We start from the raw sequence: 24,807 nt of genomic DNA, 5'->3' as shown, positions 1-24,807 counted from the left end.
GATATTTCACCGGAGGCATGAATAAAAGGCTTAAATTCTTGCCTTTCAGGTTAAATTTTTACAAAGGATCCCCTTCATGTTGTCAAACGGTAATATAAATATTTTCAGTAGGAAAGGGGCTTGTTTTCCTTTCCTCAGTGAGCCAATTATGAGACTGCCTGGGTGGGGCTAGGATGCATTTTGCTTAAACCTGAGAACAGTCTAGACCTGTACACACAACCACAAGGATGTGGAAACCAGGAGACAGTAAGAGTCATCTCAACTGCTCAAGAATATAACTTTTCATAGAAGATCCCTGGAAGAACACCAAGAAACTGGGGCACTTGGGACATGATGGGAAGAGAAAAAAAAAGTCGGGCTCTTTATTGTTACAGCCAGGTTATACTGTGGTCAGCGCCTTAAAATATATGATGACATTCTGCAAACAGACTTTTGTTGACCTAAGTGACTGTACCTTTATCTTCAAATTAGAAGACAGATGGCTATTTATGGTTTCCTTGGCTAGGCCAACTGCTGGGTACCACCCGCTGTTTGCATTTCCCTTCACATATTCTCTTGCCCAGTCCTCCCTTCCCCACCCCAGCCTCTCAGAACCTAATTAAGAGTAGTAACATCTTATATTTTCCTGGTTAGAGCTGGAACCCATACTACTAAGTGAAATATCCCAAGAATGGAAAAATAAGCACCACATATACTCACCAGCAAACTGGTATTAGCTGAGTAGCACCTAAGTGGACACATAGGTACTACAGTAACAAGGTATTGGGGAGGGGGGAGGGGAGAGGGGGACGGGTATATACATACATAATGAGTGACATGTGCACCATTTGAGGGATGGTCATGCTGGAGAATCAGACTTGTGGGAGGAGGGGGGAAAGGGCATTTATTGAAACCTTAAAATCTGTACCCCCATAATATGCCAAAAAAAAAAAAAGAGTAGTAGATGGTCACTAGAACTGAGAAGGATAGCATTCTAATAGTTTTATTACAACTTCTACCGTGTGGTATGGTTCCGGACAAAACTCAAAATTTCCCACAGTCCCACCCCACTAGCGGAGCCCAGTGAACACTCTCTGATGGCTCCTGTTTTACCTTAAATGTTCAAGTGAATTCTGCAGGCCATGATTTAGCGCCTTGTTCTTTATAGAACATGATATTATAAGTTAATACTAGGAGAAGTGTCTAACCATGTTTATCCTGTGGTCTCAAGTAGCCCTGCACACTGCATATCCCTGGAGTCCTGAATCCAGTTTCTTTTTTTTGCTTTTTCCTCTTGGTTTGTGTAGGTTAGTATTTACATACATTAAAATTCACCAGTTTTAACCGTCCAGTTTGATTAATTTTGCTAATTGTATGTAAGGTGCAACCACCACGATCATCAAGGTATAGGAGGGTTCCATCACCTTGAATAGCTTTTCTATCCCTCTTTGCCCGAGTTCAGTTTTTGAGATACTGGATTGAGTTCTGCAGCCTTCTCAAGCATCACCTCTCAGGGTGATTTTTAGGAAAGTCACTTTAACTCTCCGGATGCATTTCTGCTCTTGCCCAACGAGGAAAGTCAGAACAGATTTGTTTCTAGGGGCTCTTCCAACAACACTTTCAGAAAAAGCGCGGGATGCAGACCCTGGTGGGTAAAAGCGTGCGGTCGCATCAGACAAAGTTAGGTTTTCATCTCTTCTCTTGCTCGTGTGTGACCTTTTTCTAAGCATCAGTTTCCTCATCTCCAACATCAGGCTTGTTAACCAGGCCTATTTGCAGACTGTTGTGACGATGCAGTGAGATATGCCGGCACGCTCAAACGTTGCTTGGTATTTTTATTACACTATAAATTAAAGTCGCTGCATTCGACTATCTCCGCTACTACATAACGACGCAGAATGATCCCCACAACCAAAACAGAAGCACAAAGCGCCTCCCCTTCGCCCTCAACCAGGGCTGACACCGTTCTGGGACTCTTGACAACACACGGGCACGCGTGCCTGCGTTTCCAAAGAGCCTCGGTAGGGGGCGGGATCGCAAACCGGACGTTCCGACGTACAAGCGCGACGTAAAGCGGGTCTGCTTTACGGCACCCAGCTTCCGCCGTAAAGCGCCGTCGGCGAGCCCACGTGGGTGTGTGTGTTGACGGAACAACTTCCTGGTGAGAAACGCGACTGTCGAAGGTGGGCAGACTCGACGTTTTCGCCATGGGCAAACGCCGGAGCCGGACCCAGAGCCAGCTGCTCAACAGCCTAACTAAAAAGCAGAAGAAGCATCTCCGGGATTTCGGCGAGGAGCATCCCTTCTATGACAGGTCCGGAGGAGCGCGGCTGAGGCCAGCGCTGCCAGCGTCTTTTTCGAGTAGGAGACCGCGTTTCCCCTGGGTTTGGTCCGCTGGTGTCCCAAGGAATAGTGGTTAGGGTTGCTCCAGCCTTATCCCATGCTTCCTCGACCGCCGGCTCCGGGTCGGTGCCTGTGTTCGGCTGGGGACTTTCTGGCGCCGTCCTGCCAGGAGATGGAGCGCTTCGGGGGCTTCTACTTTTTGTTGAGCTTGTAACTCCGTGGTAGACTACACCCCCACTGTGTGTGGGCAGATTTTTGTATGATCGGAGATCTTCGGAGGTTGTTTTTTTTTTTTTATGTTTTTAAAGAATTGGTTGGGACTTTGGACACCACTGATCTATACAGTTACAATAAAGGAACAAATGTATCGATAGTTTGTGATTCCTTTGGAAATGTCCAGACTCGGTTATGATCTTAGCTCCTTCTGCCACTTTGGGCTGCTTTTTCAGCAGTTAGAGGGATATTCTAATTAAGAAATTTGCTATAAAAAGGTGAACCCCGAGGCATTTTATTTACCAAAGTGTATCCGTCTTTTGGATGAGAGCCAGTTATTGTGAGACTCAAATGTTTGTCATATGACTTGGTTAAATTTTTCATTTGTCATTTATTAACGATTTGTCATATTCTTGCAATTCCTGTCCAAGTGCATATGTTATTTTTACGTGGCTATAGTTATAATGTGTTCATAATGGTATATTCTGCCCTTTTTCATTTAAAGTTGTATCGTTAGAGTTTTTCCTCATTGCTACATACTAGTGGAGTTTTTGGGGTTTTTGTTGTTGTTGTTGTTTATTTGTGGGATATTTTTGGGGTTTGGTTTTGGTTTGGTTTTTGGTTTTTTTTCCAAGACAGAGTCTCACTCTGTTGCCCCAGCTAGAGGTGTGGTGTTGTCAGCATAGTTCACTGCAACTACTGGGCGTGGGCAATCCTTCTGCCTCCCCCTATGGAGTAGCTGGGACTATAGACCTACACCACCATGCCTGGCTAATTTTTTTCTGTGTTTTTTCTAAGGTCTCACTCTTGCTCAGGTTGGTCTCAAACTCCTGACCTCAAGTGATCCTCCTGCCTGGGTCTCACAGAGTACTGAGATTATAGGCATGAGCCACTGCACCCAGCCTACTAGTGGAGTTTTAACATTACCTGTTTCTTCTCAGGGTTTCCAGAAAGGAAGGAAAGCCACAGATTTGTCAACTGGTAATGCTTTATACCTTCTTTATAATAGTTGGTCTGGGTTGTTACCCTTTATATTATATATAATAATAAGCTTGATTACATTTTTACTCCTTTGATTTCAGATGTAAGCTTATTTTAGTATATTACTTAGATTTAAATGCAGATGTCTATAAAAAATGTCATTGTGCTAACTAATACAGAAGGCAGAGGTTGAAACTGTCCCAAGAGAGTAGCCTATTAGGTCTTATTAAAGAAGCTTACCAGAGGGCTCTTAGTGAATTCTAAGGGGAGTTGTCTTTTGCTTAACATAAAAGGAGTCACAAATAAAGTGCAAAATAATCAAAGGTCCTATGGAATTTCAACAAACTCAAACTATATTCTTTTGTTGTTTTCTAATTTTCCTATTGCTCCTTTAAACATGTAGCCTAATATGTGGGACATAAATCTCAGTATCGGGCTTGGTTGAATAGATGAGATTGCATAATATATGCAGAAAAGCTAATTTTTATTTAGGAATTTCTGAACTTGTTGGTTTGATGATAGTCTTAGGGTAACAATGAGACAAATAGAGTTTTTGTTTTTAAAATTCCCATTTTCATTTTAGTCAGAGAGTTCAGATACTTCAAATTCTGAAAGCGAAGCAGAAAGTGAACCAGAACAAGTTTCTGGGTACCACAAACTACTTGCTACATTAAAGACTGTTTCTGAGGAAGAAAAGGAAGATGAGGAGGAGGAGGAAGAGGAAGAAGAAGACAGTGTTGTAGGTGATACAGAAATGAATGATGAAGATGATGATAGTGATGTCAGTGTGGAAGAAGAGAAGGCAGCGGAGTCTACTGAAATGCAAGAAAGTAAGTGTCTTTGGTGTGAGCCTATCATCTTTGTGTGGACCATAGACCGATTACCCCATGGACACAGGGCCCTGTATTGTATGAGTTGAATGAGAGCACATGGATCCAGAGCAGAGATTTAAGCTTGGCGGGTTTGATTATATCTTTGAGAATCTGATGAAAACACAGGACCCTCTCCCAGAAAAATGCAGAAATAACATTTTTGCTTATGATTTCAGAACTTCATAAATCCTAGTGAAAGACCCTGTAATACCGAGGAAGGAGAACATAGTTCTGCCTTTGTGACTGTCTTACTTTATTGCGAGGTTACTGTTGTCTCCCTGAGGGAGAACAAGTTTGATGGAAGAGAGACATAAAAATATACAAAAATTTTCAAGCAGCAGATTTTCAATTGCCTGGAACAGCTGGATCAGTGGAACACTGCTAGGATAAATTAGGAACAGCTTCAGGGAAGAGCTGGCATTGAAAGCCCAAAGGAACTCTATCTCATTCAGACTTCTAGTTCACTGTTTTCTTTAAATCAACTTCATTGAGGAGTGATTTACATACAATAAAATGTACCCAATTTAAGAATATAATTTGATGAGTTTTACATCACTGTTGTAATAACATGGGAAAATTCATACAAGTGAAATCATACGGTATGAGCCCTTTTGTGCCTGGCTTCTTTTGCTTCTCATGGTTTTGTGATTCATCTATGTTATTCATGTATTAGTTGTTTATTACTCTTTATTGCTGGGATAGTGTATTCCATTGGCTGTATATATCTGAGTAACTTTTTACATGACACTATTTTAATGTCTATTTTCCTTACAGCCTTTTTTTTTTCCTATACTATCAGGTGTTACATACCATTCTTAGTATTTTAACTAATCAGCTTTACTGAGATAAAAACTAACTGCCTCAGATTTAGGGGTTTTTGTTTGTTTCTATTTTCCTTTGCCTTTTTGATTTTTAAAAATGAAAATCTTTTTTTAAATTTTAAAAGTCATACATATTTATTGTAAAAATTTAAGAGAGCAATATAATTAATCTATATTCTCACCACCCAGAGATAAAAAGCCTTTAACATTGTATATAACCTTTCAGACTACATTTTTATGGACATATGTGTGAATACAAGTGTGCATGAATATTAATGTGTATAATGGTCTGTGCATTTCTATAACTTTTCATATGGATTCACATTAGCCTCTTAATTACATAGTATTCCATTGTAAATGATATGTGATAATTTATTTAATTAGTATCCCATTAATAGACATTTCACTTTTTTCTATTATTTCTTACAATCAATGCTGCTTTGAGCATCCTCTCATGTACATTTTGGTGTGCTATGTCTAGTTATCATTTTAGAATAAGTTCCTAGAACTGGAAGTGGGTGTATTAATCAGAGTTCTTCAGAGAAATAGAACTAATAGGATGTGTATGTATACAGAAAGAGATCTGTTTTAAGGAGTTGGTTCATGTAATTATGGAGGCTTGGCAAGTCTAACATAACTGATAGGAGAGGCTGGCAGATGTGAGATTCAGAAATGAGTTGCAGTTGAATTCCAAAGGCAGTTAGACAGGAGACCCAGGAGGAGTTGATGTTCATTTGAAGTAGAGAGGCAGTCTGCTGGAAGAATTTGCTTGTGCTTGGGAGAGGTCAGCCTTTTGTTTTATTGAGGCCTTCAACTGATTATATGCAGCTCACCCACAGTATGGAGACTAATCTGTTTTACCAAGTCTAACAATTGTAATGTAAGTCTCTTCCAAAAACACCCTCACAGAAACATCCAGAGTAAATGTTGACCAAATATCTGAGCACTGTGGTCCAGCCAAATTAATACATAAAATTCATCATCACACTGCTTCCATGATAAGGCCTAATTTTTTTTTTTAAGAGGTTCTTGCTCTGTTGCACAGACTGGAGTGCAGTGGCCCAATCATAGCTGCTGTCACCTTGAATTCCTGGGCTCAAGCAATCCCCCTGCCTTAGTCTCCCAAGTAGATGGGATTACAGGTGTAAGCCACTGCACCCAGCTCAGGCTTAATTTTGAAATCTGTATCTTCTACCTGAATTTGCTTAAAAACTAATAATATCAGTGATCATTGGTATAGACTAAGGAATTAGATTTTGTCAACATAAGTATAAATATATTTGTGAATGAATACTTTTACAAAATGTTTCTCAAAACTGCAGATGTGGCCTTATCTGCTGACCCTGAGGGAAAAGATGGGGAAGGGCCACCTGGCACATCACAAGAATCCCCCGAGGAGTTCACAGATGCCAAACATGAGTTACTGTTCAGCCTGGAAACCAATTTTCTCGAAGAGGAAAGTGGAAACGACTCTTCTTTGAAAGCATCACAAGGTCATAGCACAGTGTGTGTTGTTTGAATTTACCAGGTGCTTAGACTGTGGACTAGTACACATTAACGCTGTTATTGGAATGAGCAACCATAAAAACAGTTTATTGGCTAGATGTAGAACTGGGAAAAAGAACTTCTCAAAGGTTTTTTGTGTCTTTCAATGGTTAGTCAGTGTTGGGGTGGGAGGGATGTTTAGCACAACAAACAACTTAAGAGTGATAGTAGGGAAGGAGTTCTCCAGGCTCCAGCCTCACACTTCCATAATTGGGATCAGAGGAGGACTTTCCTACCAAGCAAGGTAGGAAGAGAAAAAAAAAAAAAAAAAAAGGAGAACATCCCACTTTTCTCTCTACCCCTCACTTGCTCTTCCTTTTGGAACAGTAATTTTTCAGATTTGTAAGACCCAGGAGTGGCTAATGTGTGATACCAGGGAAAGCCTCAAAAGCCCCACCCTATCTCCCCTATCTGTCTCAGCCTCCTGACCATGTCTATGACCAAATGTTAGTCACTCAGACAAGGCCTGCCTGTGGGAGCCTTAGGCAGGCCACTGCTGTCTCAGGTACAGTTTCTCAATCTGTGCCTGGTTGGGCAAGTCAGGTTGGTCTCATTCTGTATCCTGACCGCCTTCATTGATCTGAGTGCCATTCTTCATAGAAATAGGGTCTGGCTCTGTCACCCAGGCTGGAGTGCAGTGGCATAGTCATAGCTCACTGCAGCCTCAAACTTCTAGGCTCAAGTGATCCTCTTGCCTCAGACTTCTGAGTAGCTGAGACTACAGGAGCGTGCCTCTGCTCCTAGCTAATTTTTTTGTTTTTTGTAGAGACAGAGTCTCACAATATTGCTCAGGCTGGTCTCAAGCTCCTGGCCTCAAGCAGTCCTCTTGCCTTAGTCTCCCAAAGTGCCGGGATTACAGGCATGAGCCACCATGCCTGGGCTGAAGCTGAAATTTTAATTGTCATTTAGCTCATTTAATTCTTTTGACCATTATTCAGGAGAGAGAAGTGGCAGATTTTAGTGCAAACCCCATTCTTAACTATCAAAACTTAGATATCCTGGAGGAGACATCAGGAAGCTTGACTATCCCAAAATTTCTCTAGTTGTTTTGCTATACATATGTATTAGCACCTAGAATTCTTATGCCCTATTGTTTGTGCTTATCTTAGGTATTTAATACAGGTGCATTTCATTTGAAGTCTCACCGTTTGGATCCTTGAATGGGTCATTTAACTTTGCTTTGTTTCTTAAGAATGAAGGTTGGGTTGGGTGGCTAGCTCAGAGCACTGAAGATTACTCAGAGTGCAGGCACCATCGTGTGGATCATTTGTTCAGTAATTCAGTTGAATATTGAACATTTCTGTGTGTCTTGCAATACAATGTCAATCAGACATGGAACCTGCCTCAGAGATGTTGCAGTCTGCTAGGTGATATAAGACATGCACGTAATACGTGTTGGGATGCGTGCGTGATGCTGGTAGGAGAGAAGAAAGTGATAACTGCACATAGGAGACCAGGCCTCTTCAGGGAGGCCTGACACAGTAAGTCCCCGGAAAGTATTATGAGGCAGGGTAACATTAAATTGATAATATTTGTATATGCAGAAACGAGCTGAAGGAGAGGCTGGACTTTTTAGTTGAAGGAAGGAAAGGCACAGAGGCAGAGGAATTTGAGGGCCATATATGTTCAGAAATTACACTGGGAAGGCAAGGTTGGAGGTGCATCCTAAAGGTTTCTGAGCTGGGAAGTAAATGTGATTAGAAAAGTACTTTAGGAAGGTGAACCTGTCAGAAGCTTTTAAACTGTGGACTGGGCTAGAGGATGGGGAAAGTAGGTGGAAGAAAGGATGAGTTAACACTGTGAAGATCAACATGTCATTCACAGGGGAACACCAGAAAACCCCCTCTATTTGTGCTAAGTGTGCTGACATTTTTAATTTCTGAATTAGATCCATTTCTACAACATGTGAACAAAGAACTGAAAGAAAAAGACATTCAGGCTTTTGCCACAAATCCCAAAACTACCCACCAGCTAAAAGTAAGTGCTGCTTGATCATCCCAGTCACTAATGGAGAAAGCTCTAAATAAAAGAGGTCTTGGGTTTTAGTGGTTTCCCAGAATGGATGATGTACACCAGTAGTAGGTGGCTTGATAAGGAAGCAGGGCATGGAAAGGCTGAAGAGCCTAGTAGGGCACAGGTATCCCTGGAAAAGGCACTGGGAAGCTAGAGCGTGAGCACGAGATAATGTAGTTTTGTAAGAGTGGCTTTGGAGACAGTGTGCCAGGGTCTAGATCAGCATCTGCAAGGGGCTTGACCCGAGGCAAGTTAATCTACATCTTTGTTGTTCACTATTCTGATCTGTTAGAGGAGGACAGTAATGCCTACCTCAAAATAAAATAATTTCATTTACCAACTGATATGTAGTTAGCATTTAGTAAGACAGTGTTCATTGAAACAGTGAACAACAGTAGTAGGTACTACTATTGTTCATTTGTTTGAAATATTCGAGATAGGTTCACAACTAAATCATTCAGATATTGGGCAGTTTTTGCTGTTTTGTTGGTTTTCACCACTGGTATTGTTCATGAGTGTTGGTCACCTTCTTTTTAGTTGTTTTTTTTTTTTTTTTTTTTTTTTTTGAGACAGAGTCTCGCTTTGTTGTCCAGGCTAGAGTGAGTGCCGTGGCGTCAGCCTAGCTCACAGCAACCTCAAACTCCTGGGCTCGAGCGATCCTTCTGCCTCAGCCTCCCGAGTAGCTGGGACTACAGGCATGAGCCACCATGCCCGGCTAATTTTTTATATATATATCAGTTGGCCAATTAATTTCTTTCTATTTTATAGTAGAGACGGGGTCTCGCTCTTGCTCAGGCTGGTTTTGAACTCCTGACCTTGAGCAATCCGCCCGCCTCGGCCTCCCAAGAGCTAGGATTACAGGCGTGAGCCACAGCGCCCGGCCTAGTTGTAGTTTTTATGGAGGCAATAATTAGAGATACACATGTGGTTGTAAGAAATCATACAAAGGCATGCTGTACCCTTTCTCCAGTTTCCCCAATGGTAACATCTTGCAAAACTGCAGAACAATAGCACAGCCAGGAAATTGACATTGACACAATCTACCTATCTTACTGAGATTTCTCTGGTTTTACTCTTACTTAGCGTGTGTGTGTGTTCTTGTATGTGCCTCCACAGTGAAGATGCAGAACTTTGCCAGCACCATATGGATCCTTGTTGCCCTTTTATAACCACAGCCACCTCTCTCTGCACCCAACCCCCTTCCATTGCTAAGCCCTGGGAACCACTAATCTGGTCTCCATGTTGAATATTTTGTTATTTCAAAAATATTGAATAAATGGAATCATACAGCATGAAACCGTTGAGATTGGCTTTTTCCACTCTATGTAATTCCCTACAGGTTCATCTAAGTTATTTCAGCTGTCAGTAGTTCATCTGTTTTTATTGCTGAGGTCATCCCATTTTTAGATCAGCAGTTTCGCTGCAAAGCAAAAATTCCCAAATTTGTATCCCACAAAATAGAAAATAGTATTCCTGAGAATCTAAATGAAGTGGACAGATTTCTTGTCATGGGACTTGTCAGAACCTTTAGTATCTAATGTCATTGTGAATCTCCTTCAGGGGGATTAGGTTTTTTGATACTTACCAAAGTTATTTGATCATGGAGCACCTTTTTTCTTGAATGAATTTTGACTCTTCCCAGAATGTATTCCAGAGAACAGCATGGGAAACACTGGTAGAGTGAATAGCTCATATTTGAAGTTAGAAAGCTTGGTCTCTAGTCCTCAGCTCTGTTCTCCTCTGTGTAAACTTTATTTGGATCATACAACCTGTATGTGAGCCTCAGTGTTTCCTAAACTATGAGTACTATGATACCTGCCTTGCAGGCTTGTTGTGAGGCTTGAATGAGATGATGTATAAATCATGAAAGTCCAGTAAATTGTAGAGTATTATGTGAATGTAAGGTGTTATTAATTTCTAACTTAGCTCTTGTTCTGTCTTTCCCCTAGTGGCCTGTTCTAGGCCAGCTTGTCTTTTCATCCAAGTTTCAGAAGTTGGAAACATTTAAACCCCCAAAGTATATTGACTTCAAGTCACTTCATCTCCAGAAGCCTCTGGGATCTACCTGGACCAAGACCAACAGCCAGTTCCTGTCTGGTCCCCAAAAATCAAGTAGCCCCTTCACCCCTCTCCAGAAAGAACTCTTCTTAATTATGAATTCTTACCAGGACCTGTTCTACCCAGAAAGGAATGCCCTAAAGAATGGGGAAGAGATCCGCCACGTGTACTGCCTGCATGTGATAAACCATGTCCTTAAAGCCAACGCCCAGGTGCTTGGCAACAATAGCAGACGCCGAAGCCAGAAATTTGGAGTGGGTAACGATGATGACTTCAGGGACCAAGGGCTAACCAGGCCCAAGGTGAGTGGTTGCAGGAAACCTTTGCCTTTGAGAAGGAGGCTGCACAGCACTGCATATATTAATATGTAAGTGCCTGGCACTTAGCAGGTACTTGGGTGTTTTAATAATTGACTGGAATAATGAATGAGCCCAAACATGAACACATTAAGTGGGCCAGGTAGTGTCAGAGCAGCACTGCAGACAGCTCAGTGGATCTAGCTGGAAACTTGTGGAAAGGAGATACTTCATGACACTCTCAAACTGAGAACATAGATAAATAACACTCTATTATAAATCCCTTATTTGTGATTGTCAGAGCTGGATGAGACCTTAATGAGCCTTTATCCAACACCCGCACGTTGTGGCTGTGGATAGAGACCCAGATTCATAGAGTGCCTTGCCAAAGAGAACCAGGAAACGAGTAGCAGAGATGGGACTAGAACCAAGGACTGTCTTTGCTAAGCCACAAAAATGTCAACCTTTGAAAACCAAAATCCCTATTTGCCACTGTAAAGTTATTGCTGCTTAAAGTGGTGATTACAGTTGTTTGTGGTCATAAGTCTGCGCTCCAGTGGATTTGAGGAAATGTCTTTTAATTCTGGTGCACTTTTCATGACATTATGGAGCTAATTCTTGCCCCCTACCCCTTAGCCTATGTCTCTTCATATTGAAGAAAACTCATCCTTTTAGAATTTTCTCACTGAGTTTAATAGGATTCTGGGATTTTAATACTGATGTGGTTCTTAGAGATTTCTTAGTCAAACTTCTATGTTTGATAGCTTGGGAAACCAAAGCCCAGACAATAACTTGGTGTCACAGATGGGACAGTAACTCAGCCCTCTTAAATCTTGGTCCATTGTCCTTGTACTGTAGGAAGCTGAATCACTACACTCTTTGGACTGTGCTGGTTCCCTAGTTCTGAGAAGCTACTGCAGAGTCTTGAACATAAGGATTATAAGGTTATTTGTGTCCATTTAGAATTGCATAGACGAATGAGAGGCAGATTACCCATGAAGCATATTTTTAATTTGGTGAATTGCATGATTTGATTGGGGTTATATCCATCAATTATGTTGTTTACATAATGACAGTTAGAAATTAACCATTTATTAAGCATCTTCTGATTTTGTGCTCAGCAGTAACTTTAAGCATTTTTGAAAATGCTTGGAAAATTGAGTCCTGTTTTTCCCATTAAATTATGGTCTTATTTCAGAATGCTTTATCATCATTTCTGAAAAATATATTAGGAAATGCATTAAAAATATAATATATTAATCCTTTTTCTTACCTGCTTTATTTCCTCTCTACTTATTCCATTTGTTTATTTAGCATATATTTATTCAGTAGGTCTTATGGTTAAAACTACTGTACTAAGTGTTGTGCTTGGCTTATCGTAAAAGGTATTCTCAGATTCTGCTTGAGAACTGTCTCCCTTAGAGCCATTGGGACAAAAGTCCACAGCATATGGTGCTATGGGTATGAAAGGGGCTCAGCTCCTAGTGCTGAGCCAGGCCCTGTGCAAAGGGGTGACATAGAAATGGTTCCTGGCCAGGGGCCACTGCAATACACAGGCTTTTTAGCTCCACTTGCAGCAGGTTCAGCTCAAGCTCCTGTTCCTCCCCTTTCCCCTACCAAGCCTGCCGTTGCTCTCTCCACAGGTACTGATAGTGGTGCCATTTCGGGAAGCTGCTTTGCGGGTGGTGCAACTCTTCATCAGCCTCCTTGAGGGCGACAGCAAGAAGAAAATCATTGTGAGCAACAAAAAGAGGTTTCAAGGAGAGTATGGCTCTGATCCCGAGGAGAGACCACCCAACTTGAAGAGGCCTGAGGATTATGAAGCTGTGTTTGCAGGCAACATTGATGACCACTTCAGGATTGGTAATTTTCCTTATCAGAATTGAGATACTGTGGGACCTAAGGTGTGAAGGTCTATGTAGCAGGAAGCTGGAGGTCTGGAGTTAGACATTGTCTCAATAAGTCATTCACTCAGCCTTCTGACAGAAGCAGTGTGCATTTGAGACATCTTGTTTGTCAGGGGAGAGAGTTTTGCCTTGGCTAATGGGGTGGAGAGAGTCTCTGAAGCCATGTAGAAAAGACATATGCACATTTATAACAGAAATGTCTCAACACACCCATAGCTGGTAGCACACAGTCAGATGCTACAAGGGGTTCTCGGGGAAGGTGGAAGTGATAGGGGCTGGGTGGGGTCATTCTGGGGAGGCTAAATAAACTGAATGTGCATAAGGGTGGACTTCCTCCTGTCTGCTGTGTAGAGTACCTCCCCCTGAATTATCTCCACATGTGACTTATCCACTCCCACCTAACCTTTCACGTTTTTCTTGTCTCTGATTCAGCTCTCATTTAATTGGTTGTACCTTAATAGAATAAAGTTCCTGGGAGAATGTTCCTTAGTCACATATGCTTGTTCACAAACATTTATTGAGCATCTACAGTATGCCAGACACTGTTAAGAAGCTGGGGATATCTGTAATCCCAGCTACTCGGGAGGCTGAGGTGGAAGGATCGCTTGAGCCCAGGAATTTGAGGCCAGCCTAAGCAACCTAGTTAGACACCCTCTCTGAAAAATAAAAAAATAAATACAAGAAGAAGTGAGGATGTAGAAATAAAAATTACAGTTCCCATTGCTAAGAAAGTCCAGCGTGAGGGGAGAAACAGTGCAGGATAATAAGTATGCAGTGAGTGTTCTGGAGCATTTAAAGCAAACACCAAAGTGGGGGCAGGGTGGTTAGGGAAGGCATCCTGGCAGAAGTACTATCTCTACTAGGATGAAACCTGTGCAGGATTTAGCCAGTTACAAAACAGAGTGGTTGGAGAAATATTTCAGATAAGAAACTGCCTATGTGAAGACATCAGAGTAACTAAGCTGGAACCACCTAAGATTTACACAGGCTTTGACACGACTGGAGTATAAGGTGCAAGGCAATGAGAGCTGATGTTCTGTTTGCAACATATATAGATGTCCAGCAAGCATTTGTGCATTCCTGACAAGAAGCCCTAAGAAGTGTTCATTGAATTGGTAACTGTTGCTGGGGACCTTAGCAAGAGGCATTTCATTGGAGTCCTGAGATTCAGAGCCCAAATTACAGTGGGTTGAGAGGTAAATGGGAGATTTGAAAGCAGAGCCCATTCTCTGGAGGAGATTGATAGTGAAGGAAAGGAAGAGAAAGTAGGAGCTAGGAGGGACTATAGATGCAAGGGAGGTTTTATTGTTGTTTTTTAATAATTAAAGCTTATTTGAGCACAGTTATATGCTAAAAGGAACATACATGTGGAATGCTTTGAGAGGGGCTTAGTATTGCCCCCTGAGCTGATGTGTGCTTGGCTGTTTTGTGTAGGAGTGGCAATACTTCAGAGGAGCATCCGACTCTACGCCCCCTTTTACTCCTCGGATATCCTCATTGCTTCCCCTCTGGGCTTGAGGACCATCATTGGTGGAGAAGGAGAGAAGAAGAGGGATTTTGACTTTTTGTCTTCTATTGAGCTTCTCGTCATTGATCAAGCTGACATTTACCTGATGCAGAACTGGGAGCATGTCCTGGTAATGCTGGTCATTCACATTTAGAGGGACAACATTTATATTAGAGAGACAGGTAGCTCAAAAGTTCAAGTCCTAAAGGGTTATTTTTACGTCTAGATTAAAACTCAGTTTGGAAACGGGAAGTACTCCACATTTGAAAAAGTCTTTGTCCCTTTTTCTACCCACAGATTGGTCAATCAGAGATAAAAATTCTTGTCAGTATTTTCAAATCTCCAGAAAAGATTTTCTCCCCTTAAAGGTTGCTTTCTACTAACAGTCCACTGTATGGTGGGTGGGTAGATGGATGGATGTTTGGTTAGTTGAAAATCTTCCTTACCAGGAACATCTTTACCTAACATAGTTCCTCGTACAGGATGTGCTCATTCTCTTTTGTCTTGTCTTCAGTAGAGATAGGAAAACATTGCTTAAGATTTTTTAATGTGGGATCTTGTTTTGCAGAGAAATATAGAGTGTCTTTATCTCCCTACCATAATTTGTGCTGTAATCTTTTTCTCCTCTTCTCCATATACATTGCAGTATTAATCAGTTTTAAAATTGAAAAACTCCCTATAACCCCATGACATGAAGCTTGCAGGAAGTTTGGGACAAATAAAGGGTAGTACTTACTTATAAAGTAAGAAGTAAATTTATAGTACTCCTTACCTTCAAGATATATTACAAAGTGAAAATATAATTAAAATGGAAAAGACAGGTTAATAGTTGAGTCATATTCTTTAATTTGAGGAAAAGGGAGGTGGGGTGGCTGTGGGAATACTCCTAATGTTTTGAGAACCAGGCCATTGAGGGACAGCAGCTCTCTTTTCAATGTCATTTCCTTTCTTATCCAAGTCTGGGACTGGGGGACCCATAGTGACTAGGGTGACATTTCAGTAGTTCTCTTTTTTTTTTTTTTTTTTTTTTTTTTTTTTTGAGACAGAGTCTCACTTTGTTGCCCAGGCTAGAGTGAGTGCCGTGGCGTCAGCCTAGCTCACAGCAACCTCAAACTCCTGGGCTCGAGTGATCCTTCTGCCTCAGCCTCCCAGGTAGCTGGGACTACAGGCATGCGCCACCATGCCCGGCTAATTTTTTATATATATATCAGTTGGCCAATTAATTTCTATTTATAGTAGAGACGGGGTCTCGCTCTTGCTCAGGCTGGTTTTGAACTCCTGACCTTGAGCAATCCGCCCGCCTCGGCCTCCCAAGAGCTAGAGTAGTTCTCTTTTAAAGGAATATTCCTATAGGTACCATTTTGATCCTTTTTTAAAGGTCCAGAAGGTGGCCAGTTTTAGCTTATCTTCTTCGGGGAGTGTTTGGCTAACCATGGGCAAGTCAGCTCACCTGAGTCTTGGTTTTTTTGTAACTTGGGAGATGATAATATGTTCTCTATGGAGTTAATTGAGATGATTGAGTTGTAAAATGCTTAGAGGTACCCAACATGTAAATGCTCAGTAAACATTAATGGTAGTGTTATTTCTGCTCAAAGCATTTGATGAACCACATGAACCTCCTACCCCTGGACTCACATGGGGTAGACTTTTCTCGAGTGCGGATGTGGAGCCTCAATAATTGGTCCAAGTACTATCGGCAGACATTGCTGTTTGGGGCCCTGCAGGATGCCCAGGTCAACTCAGTGTTCAACAAGTACTGCACCAATCTGCAAGGCCAGGTGGGTTCTCTCCGTGTTTCCTCTGTATCTTCATGAACACTGTTTATTGTTTGGGTGGTGAGGCAGAAGGAGAAGATAGCATTTCGTCAGCAGGGAGCTGGCTTGCCTCCTAATGCTCTCATTGACTACTTGCAGGTGGCCGTGAAGAATGTTCCAATGACAGGCTCCATCAGTCATGTCCTGGTGCAGCTCCCACATGTCTTCCAGAGAATGGAAGTCGACAGCCTAGCTTCAGTGATCGATGCCAGGTAAACCACCCCTCCTATCAGGCCCTGGGGGCCACAGAGAGAAATTGGACTTTGGCATACAAATTTAGAATTACGTTACATTTTGCCTCTATCAGCTACTGTTTACCAAATTAGATGAGATAATTGAATTCAGTCATGCCATTTAACCTGGAAGGAAGCTGACACCCAGAAATGGTGACTTGGCCTAGGTCTCATAGCTAGTTAGTGGCAGGGTTAGTACTATAAATCAGGACTCCTTCCCTCTCAACTGTGGCATTTTTAAAATGATATTACACTGCTTCATGCTACAAAGTGTCCCATGTCAGCAACTTACTGTAAGCTCCCCAGGGCAAGGCCTATTTGTCTTATTCTGTAGATATTTTTCCCCTTTGCCTCATTATGTTTAGTTGGGGTAACGTACGGGTACTTAGTGTATGGTAGATGTTCAGTGATTATTTGTTGACTGAATGAATAAATGGTGTGGCGTATACATCCTAGAATAATTCTCTAGGATATAATAGCATTACATGTTTGTTTTTGGGTTTTGTTTGTTTTTGGAGACAGAGCCTTGCCCTATCACCTGGACTCCCAGGCTAAAGTACAGTGGTGTCATCATAGCTCACAGCAACCTCAAACTTCTGGGCTCAAGTGATCTTCCTGCCTCTCAGCTTCCCAAGTAGCTGGGACTCCAGGCCAATGACCACCACGCCTGGCCAATATTTTTAATTTTTTGTAGAGATGAGGTCCCAGTGTGTTGTTCAGGCTGATCTCAAACTCCTGGCCTCAAATGATCCTCCTGCCTCAGCCTCCCAAAGTGCTGGGATTACAGACACAAGCCACTGTGCCCAGACTACATGTATTTTTACAGTGAATAGTGTTAACATTTGTTTTTTGGTGTGCTTATCAAGTTTGATCCTTACATAATCTCTTTGAGAGGAGGTAAGTCATATTGGCGTCTGTAGAGGTAATCTTTTAACATGAGATTGTGACTTGCCCTGGGTCGCTCAGTTAATAGACACCCAAGCTCAATTCTAGAACACTGATTTTGCGCTTTGCTGTTCCAAATCAGGTTTAACTTTTTTGTGAATAAGATTCTGCCTCAGTATCGCGATGCAGTCATGTCTCACACGCTCATCTACATCCCCTCCTACTTTGATTTCGTGCGTCTCCGAAATTTCTTTAAGAAGGAGGAACTGAACTTCACCCACATCTGCGAGTATACCCAGAAGTCTGGCGTCTCCAGGGCCAGACACTTTTTCCTTCAAGGAGAGAAGCAGTTTCTGCTCCTCACAGAGCGGTTCCATTTCTACAAAAGGTAAAGTAGTGCCAGGTTTCACCTCCTCTCTGAAGGGGAAATGCAGTACAAATCATGGCCTGCTTCTGAGCGCTTGGGAGGCTTTGTGGGGTTATAAGGTCATCCCTCACTCCCCCACTCTTATAGAGAAGCCAAAGAGTTTTGGGGCCGAAGAGACCCTTCTTGGTTGGTTGGTTGGTTGGTTGGTTGGTTGGTTGGTTGGTTGGTTTCCTCCCAAGATGGGTATTGGAAAAGGTAGTGAAAATGAAAACATAACCTACACATATACCTGGAGTGTAGCTGTGGTTGTGAACTTCACGAAAGACATTACAGAGCTGAGGAACTCTACACAGGGACAACTCGAGTGCATACAGGAAGCAGAGGGACCTGTCTTTGAAGCCCAGACAGAAGCATCGAGGGCTGTGCAGTCTGGGGAGATGGAGGCTGAGCATGTCATCAGTACTCAGTCAGTTAACATTGTTCCTGAGGAGAGGTGTGCACAGTTACTTCCTCATAAGGAGAGCCAGGACTGTGGGCCCCTTGAGGTTTGCAGGAGGAAAAGGAGTAAGGGGCTTAGAGTTGAATATTTAATATTTCAGTGTTTACTTAGATTCCCCACTAGGGGACTTTGACAAAGTAAGTTGATTGGCCTTTTTGTTATTGTTTTTTTTTTTAATTCTAATAAGAGGGTTAGTAACATTGAGCCTTCTGTTACCATTTGGGATAGTGGCAGCACTTTGTGGCCCCAGAGCTCATGCGTTGTACTATTTTGTTGACAAATGAAAATGCCTTTTTAAAGCCTTTACCTATAGAGAGATGGAAATTGCATCCTATTACATCTTCCTTATTGATTTCACAATAATGTCCAGTGAATTTAAGTTCTGACTGTACTGTTTTCTGAACTTGCAGTCATGTACACTGAGGAAGGGTACATTTTCTCAGAGAATCCCAAACAGATAAGCCAGAAGCCTTCCAGGCTTTGGAGAACAGTAGATGATTCACCTTGGCATTGTGTTGCCTTTTAGTTTATGCAAACTTTAGGGTGGTGCTCCCCAGATATGTTCTTCTTGCCAGGATGGGGGTGGAGGAATCTCAGCAGTCTGCTTGGGCACAGCAGAGCTGTCATGACGTGACCTTTTTAGGTATTCTGCTGATTAATTCGTCTGTGAGTAGAGAGTTGAGAATTGACTATATTTGTGTTTCCCCGGCTCCATTCTTGGCTACCTAGACAAGGCTGTTTGGCCAAAGAGTGTTAATGAATGCCTGCTGTTGGCATCATTATTTGCCCTGTTCTAGTAAGTTGTGTTGTCATTCATGTTGGAAAGTATTTGGGGGAGTTGCACACATCAAGGTCTTAAAAGCCCTTTGCTTTCTATCATCTCGACAAGTGAAAGTAAGCCCTTCAAGTGAAATGGATGGATTTAAAAACACCCCAGTGTGATTGTTTGTATAGCAAGTGTGAATTAAGCTGGGATGAAGACTGATCTCAAATATCCCTAGCTTTTCAAGGATAGGGCCTGGCGCTCCTTCGTAAGCAGGACAGTCCCCTGTCTTACACTGTTCATTTATTTACCAAGCCTTGTTGCCCTCCAAGTCATTATAAAGACAAATCTTAGCATATGCCATTTGCTTTATGCCCTGGACCAGGTTAATTGGTGTTTCCTGCTTCAGAATTCTGCAACATCCAATTATCTCAAGGTTTCCAGCCACAGAATTTTTTGCTTGAGCGATCACCAAGGTGATGATGGGTCTTTTGGTCTGCATTGCCTTTGTGATTTGATTTTTTATTTGACCTTGGAAAAAGTTCACATATTTTAAACTGTAGTTTCCGACTCTGAAATTCCATTTTTATATTCTCTATGACAGTTGGCAGTATTAGGAAGATTAGAATTCATTTTTGAGCTAGCAAACATTTTTCAGCCTGAAGATTTGTTTTCTTTGGGGAAGATGAAACTAGTAGACTCTTAGAATTGGTTGTACATTTGGTCATGATTGCCCTCCCAGGGATGGGTTGCAGCTCTTTTCCTGTGCATTATCAGTAGGTTACCACAGCAGAGAGGATCTCAGCCAAGGGGCGAGTTAGAAACTCTGGAGGTGGGATTTATGGAGTTTGGAAAGGCTGCTGGGGTGTTCCTGGGTACGCCCTGCCCCTATAAGAGAATCTCAGTTTTTAGTCTTTATAGACCACAAGGAGGAGCCAGCCTTTCAAGTCAGTTGGAGTTGCCTCATTTATCTTTAACATTTGTCAGGTAAAATCAACATCTGGAATGTCCTTAGTTTTAGGTCTTGTCAGGGTGGTTAAGCCATATTTGTAGGGTCGCTAAAGACCCAAAACATATACAAGAGAGGAAGAAGGCAGGGGAAGGGGTGAGAATGGACACTAACTGCCCCTATGAGGAGGCCCTGGTCATGTTCCTACTTCCGGGAGATACTTAGTCTCTAGGGTGGGTGAATTGGGATTGAGATAGATGTTCTTGTGGGTTTGTTTTGTTTTGTTTTTTAATATAACATTTACATTGGTTTTGTTGTTTTGTTTTTCCTGATTACAAAGGTATTACACAATTACTTTAGAGAACTTGGAAAATCTACGTTATAAAAAGGAATAGGGAATGACCTATAATCTCACTGCCCTGATACAGATATCCTTTTTGGTGTATTTTTTTTTCTGTATTATATGAAAAATATGTGCATGCATGTGAGTGCACACACAGACATATATACAGCTGTTTTTTTATTTTATTTTTTTTTTTTGAGACAGAGTCTCGCTTTGTTGCCCAGGCTAGAGTGAGTGCCGTGGCGTCAGCCTAGCTCACAGCAACCTCAAACTCCTGGGCTCAAGTGATCCTTCTGCCTCAGCCTCCCGGGTAGCTGGGACTACAGGCATGCGCCACCATGCCCGGCTAATTTTTTTTTTTTTTTATATATATATCAGTTGGCCAATTAATTTCTTTCTATTTATAGTAGAGACGGGGTCTCGCTCTTGCTCAGGCTGGTTTTGAACTCCTGACCTTGAGCAATCCGCCCGCCTCGGCCTCCCAAGAGCTAGGATTACAGGCGTGAGCCACAGGGCCCGGCCCTGTTTTTTTAATAATACCAAAATTGGGATCACAATGTACACATTGGGGTTTTTTTTTCCCCTTATGTTAAATGTTTTATGTGCTCATTGAAAAAAAATTCAAACATGTTAATATTTTGGCATATATATTTGCATATCAGGGATATATTTTTAAGTTAACATGTATAGCTCTATTACATCCTGCCTCCCCCCAGCTTTTTGTTTGGGAAGATTTCATTTCAAAAGAAAATTTTAATACTCTAACAGTAAACATCTGTGAATTACCACATTTGCATATATCCATGTTCTCTCTCTCCACTCACATCTCTTATTTTTTTCTTTCCTGAACCATTTTAAAGTAAGTTGCAGGAGCCTTCACGACACGGCACTTCTAACTATTTCAGCATGTAGCTCCTGAAAACAAACATTCTTTTATCTAACCACAATGTCATTATCATACCACTTGATGTTACTACAATAATATTATCTAATATACAGTCTATATTTAAATTTCCCTAGTTGCCCCTAAAATGATCATTATAGCTCTTTACCCCAATTTAGGGTTAAGGATCATAAATTTCATTTGGTTAACTTACTTCTTTGTTTCTTTAATCTAGCATAGTCCTCAACTGGGGAACAGTTTTGCTCCCCAAGGAACATTTGGCAATATCGTCAGACATTTTAGGCTGTCACAGCTGAAGAGTTATTCTAGTGGTTCTTTCTGGTGGGTCAAGGCCAGAGTGCTGCTAAACATCCTAGTGCACAGGACAGCCACAAGAAAGGATTGTCTGGCTCAAAATGTCGGTAGCATTGAGATTGAGAAACCCTGATCTAGAATAATACTCTGGCTTTTTTTTTTTCCCCATAACATTGACATGTTTTGAAGAGTCCAATCTAGTTTCCTGTAGAATGTCCCACAGCCTGGATTTATCTGGGGTTTTTTAATCATTAATATTTGGGTCAGTGGTTCCCAAACTTTGCTATCCATTAGAATCCCCTTGGGAAGCTTTGGAAAGCTTCCTCTTAGCTGAGATCTCCTCTCAGCTGTCACTGAGCCCTGCACTCCTGTGCCAGAGGAGGGTCTCTCTCCCAGCACCAGGCCGCTCTTGCTTGTTACTCTTTGCAAGGCATGAGCTGGGAGGGAGGGTTCTCCTGGTCCAGCTCAGTTTTAGGCAGGCCCTGTTCCTTCCAGGCTTTGGAGGGTGGGACCTTTCCTCAGGGTTCCTGCCCCACCACCTCCCATGGCAGCAAAACCTCTGCCTTGGATCTGTGAGGGGATTTGGTGGAAAGGAGGATCCTGCTTCTCCTGTAGTGGTGGCAGAACTCTGTATCAGTGCAGGGTCTTGGGCTGAACAGGTTTCTTGCCCCTTTCCAGGGGCAGAATGCTATGGCTTCTTGCTACTAGGTGCAAGTCATGTGGTCGGGAGACATGGGAGGGTGGGGTGTTTGCTTCCCCTCCCTTAAGGACAGACAACTTTTGCTTCTGCTTATCCTCCCCCTACCAGTAGCTTCTGTTTCAGGCTTTTGCCTTGGTTTTCACGATATGGATCTGGGAAGTAGGGGGGCTTTCATGTCCACACCACCAATGGGGTCTCTCTTGGGTTTTCTGCCTCGCCTCCAGTCTCTCTCCTGGCTCCTGGTGGATGTGAACACAAGGAGCGACCAGGGATCCCAGTCAAGCCCGTACTTGCCCTTTAAGAATTTGTTAGAAGTTCAGCTATTTCTTCCTACCCACTGTTTTGGCAGCCACCCTGTTTCTCCTGTGGTCTGCCAAGGGTATGGTGGTTTGTGGTCCTATTTTTCCTTAAAAGGGCTTGGTCGTTCTTTGGAATTGAGTCAGTGGTGGGCTGAAGCTGGCTTATGATATCTGGTTGCGTGTCTTTTCTCAGCGCTACGTTCAGCAACACGACATTGCTAGCTTGAAATTGGCTGTGCTGGGAGTATTTACACCACAGAAAGTAGTGAATTCTTCAAATCAGCACCTTGCTTTTCCCACTGAGAGCCAGCTATTAAACATACACCAACCCAGCACTGAACTCAGTTCTTCTGATTGCCTCTTGACAGCAGTTTTCTGGGCATAAGAAAAGGAATGTTTTTGTAGATTATCTAGTTAATATGGGAGAAACATTCTCTTGAGTGTTATATTTACTAAGCAGAAGTGGAACTCAATGTTTGTTTTTGTTTTGATAACTAGTGAAGTAGAACTGCTTATTCAAGTTTATTAGCCATTAGAATTCCTTCTTTATAAAAAGATGAGTTGAAAGGCAAACCACATAATGGGTCACAGTTATAGTTTGGAAGAGCAGAGTTTCCAGAGAGATCAGGATGTGCTGTGAGATAAAAAGACAAGAAAAGCTTAATCCCCCTCTGTGAATAAAATAAAATTCCCAAGGGAGGCTACCATTTTCCATGTATGAGTGAGTCTAACAGGAAAAATCAGAATGTTGTCAATGGATAAAACCTTTTGTTGTGGAGTACCAGAGGGAACATTTGACATCAACCCAGACCATACGGTGAGTCCCTTGAGTCTAAACCCCACCACCACTGTGCAGCAGGGAAGGGGGTGGAAATGCGTAAGCTATTGAAACTAACTGCTTTCCCATGATGCCTAATGGGTCCACAGGCAGGGTTTTGTACATGGATGAACTTGCGACATCTGCCATGGAGTTAACATGTCTAAGGGGAATGCATTTACAATTGTGCGGTGTATTGTATGTAACTGGGCCTGCCCTGATCTCCTATATGCAACATTCTTTTTGTCCTTGTAATAAGGATAATGTTAAATTATAAATGCCTGCCTTTGAAGTTTTCTGTGACAGGTCTTTCATCCTGGTCTACTATTCTTTCCCACCATACCTCAGCCTGCATAGAGCAGGCTCAAGAAGTGCAAATTTATTTTGTTATTGTCTTAAGCCAAACATTAGAAATTCAAATACATTGCCACAAAAATAAGTCCTTCCAACCCAAATTAAAATAACATTTATTCTGTTATTTGTGCCGTTATTTGCCTCCTTTAGCATGAAGCAACAAGAGTGAACTATGCCTCTGTACAGCTCTTAGGTAGCTTTTCCATAAATCGTTTCTCAGGTAGACATAGTCTCTTTCTTTCCCATCCTAACAGATATACAATAAAAGGCATCAGGAACCTGATTTTCTATGAACTGCCAACATATCCGCACTTCTACAGTGAAATCTGTAATATGCTGAGAGCTACCGACAGAGGAGAAGAAGCCACGTGGACCTGCACCGCCCTCTACTCCAAGTACGATGCCCAGAGGTTAGCTGCCGTGGTTGGCGTGGAGCGAGCAGCACAGATGCTACAGTCTAAGAAGAATGTTCACCTCTTTATTACTGGAGAAAACTGAGATTCTGTTAGACAGGAAATAGCGTTTGGCATGATACATAGTGCTTGGTTCTCTGCCACTTGGCCCCAATTCTGATTATTTATACAGGAGAGGGATTGATACAAGTATTGGAGTGATACAAGAGCACTAGCCAATGTCAGTATATTATCTGATACTTCTTTCTTTTCAGGTCATTTGTCCCTGAAAAGTTACATGTAAACCACATTTTGGTGAGTCATATCTTTCAGAGGTGAAGAGGGGGTTAGAAGGACTCTGAGAAGATGATAGAAGGCAACTTCCACTTGTAAACCTTTTTGTAAGCTATAAATTCTTTTATTATGATTTTATCTCTGACTTATTTCGCTTGGTAAATTCTTTGAGATTTGCCTATTTGTTTCACACTTTCTTAAAGTAAGACATACACATCATTGCTTGTGAAAACTGGTTATGAGAAATTGGAATGCTTTTTGCTGCTGCATGTCATCTTAATTTTGGATGGCATAGGTTTTATAAAACTGTTACTTTCTGCCAGCCAAACTTTTTTAAACCTTATTCTACTTCAGTTCAATCCAGA

The 24,807-nt window shown here is 42.0% G+C and overlaps 1 protein-coding gene across 1 annotated transcript; it reads left to right on the top strand.

Annotated features, from left to right (window-relative positions):
* Positions 1-2,102: 2,102 nt before the first annotated feature.
* UTP25 (UTP25 small subunit processome component) lies at positions 2,103-24,587 on the top strand. Its single transcript, XM_012781721.3, has 12 exons — positions 2,103-2,293; positions 3,477-3,516; positions 4,100-4,346; positions 6,532-6,702; positions 8,643-8,731; positions 10,717-11,127; positions 12,765-12,984; positions 14,463-14,665; positions 16,131-16,313; positions 16,449-16,561; positions 17,610-17,855; positions 24,011-24,587. The coding sequence occupies exons 1-12, from the start codon at positions 2,187-2,189 to the stop codon at positions 24,252-24,254; spliced, it is 2,274 nt and encodes a 757-aa protein (XP_012637175.2). The 5' UTR covers positions 2,103-2,186; the 3' UTR covers positions 24,255-24,587.
* The last annotated feature ends 220 nt before the right edge of the window (positions 24,588-24,807 follow it).

This window comes from Microcebus murinus, chromosome 23 (genome assembly GCF_040939455.1).
Source record: "Microcebus murinus isolate Inina chromosome 23, M.murinus_Inina_mat1.0, whole genome shotgun sequence".
Lineage (NCBI taxonomy): Eukaryota > Metazoa > Chordata > Mammalia > Primates > Cheirogaleidae > Microcebus > Microcebus murinus.
The sequence above is the reverse complement of the archived record's forward strand: the minus strand, read 5'-3'. Positions and strand labels throughout refer to the sequence as shown.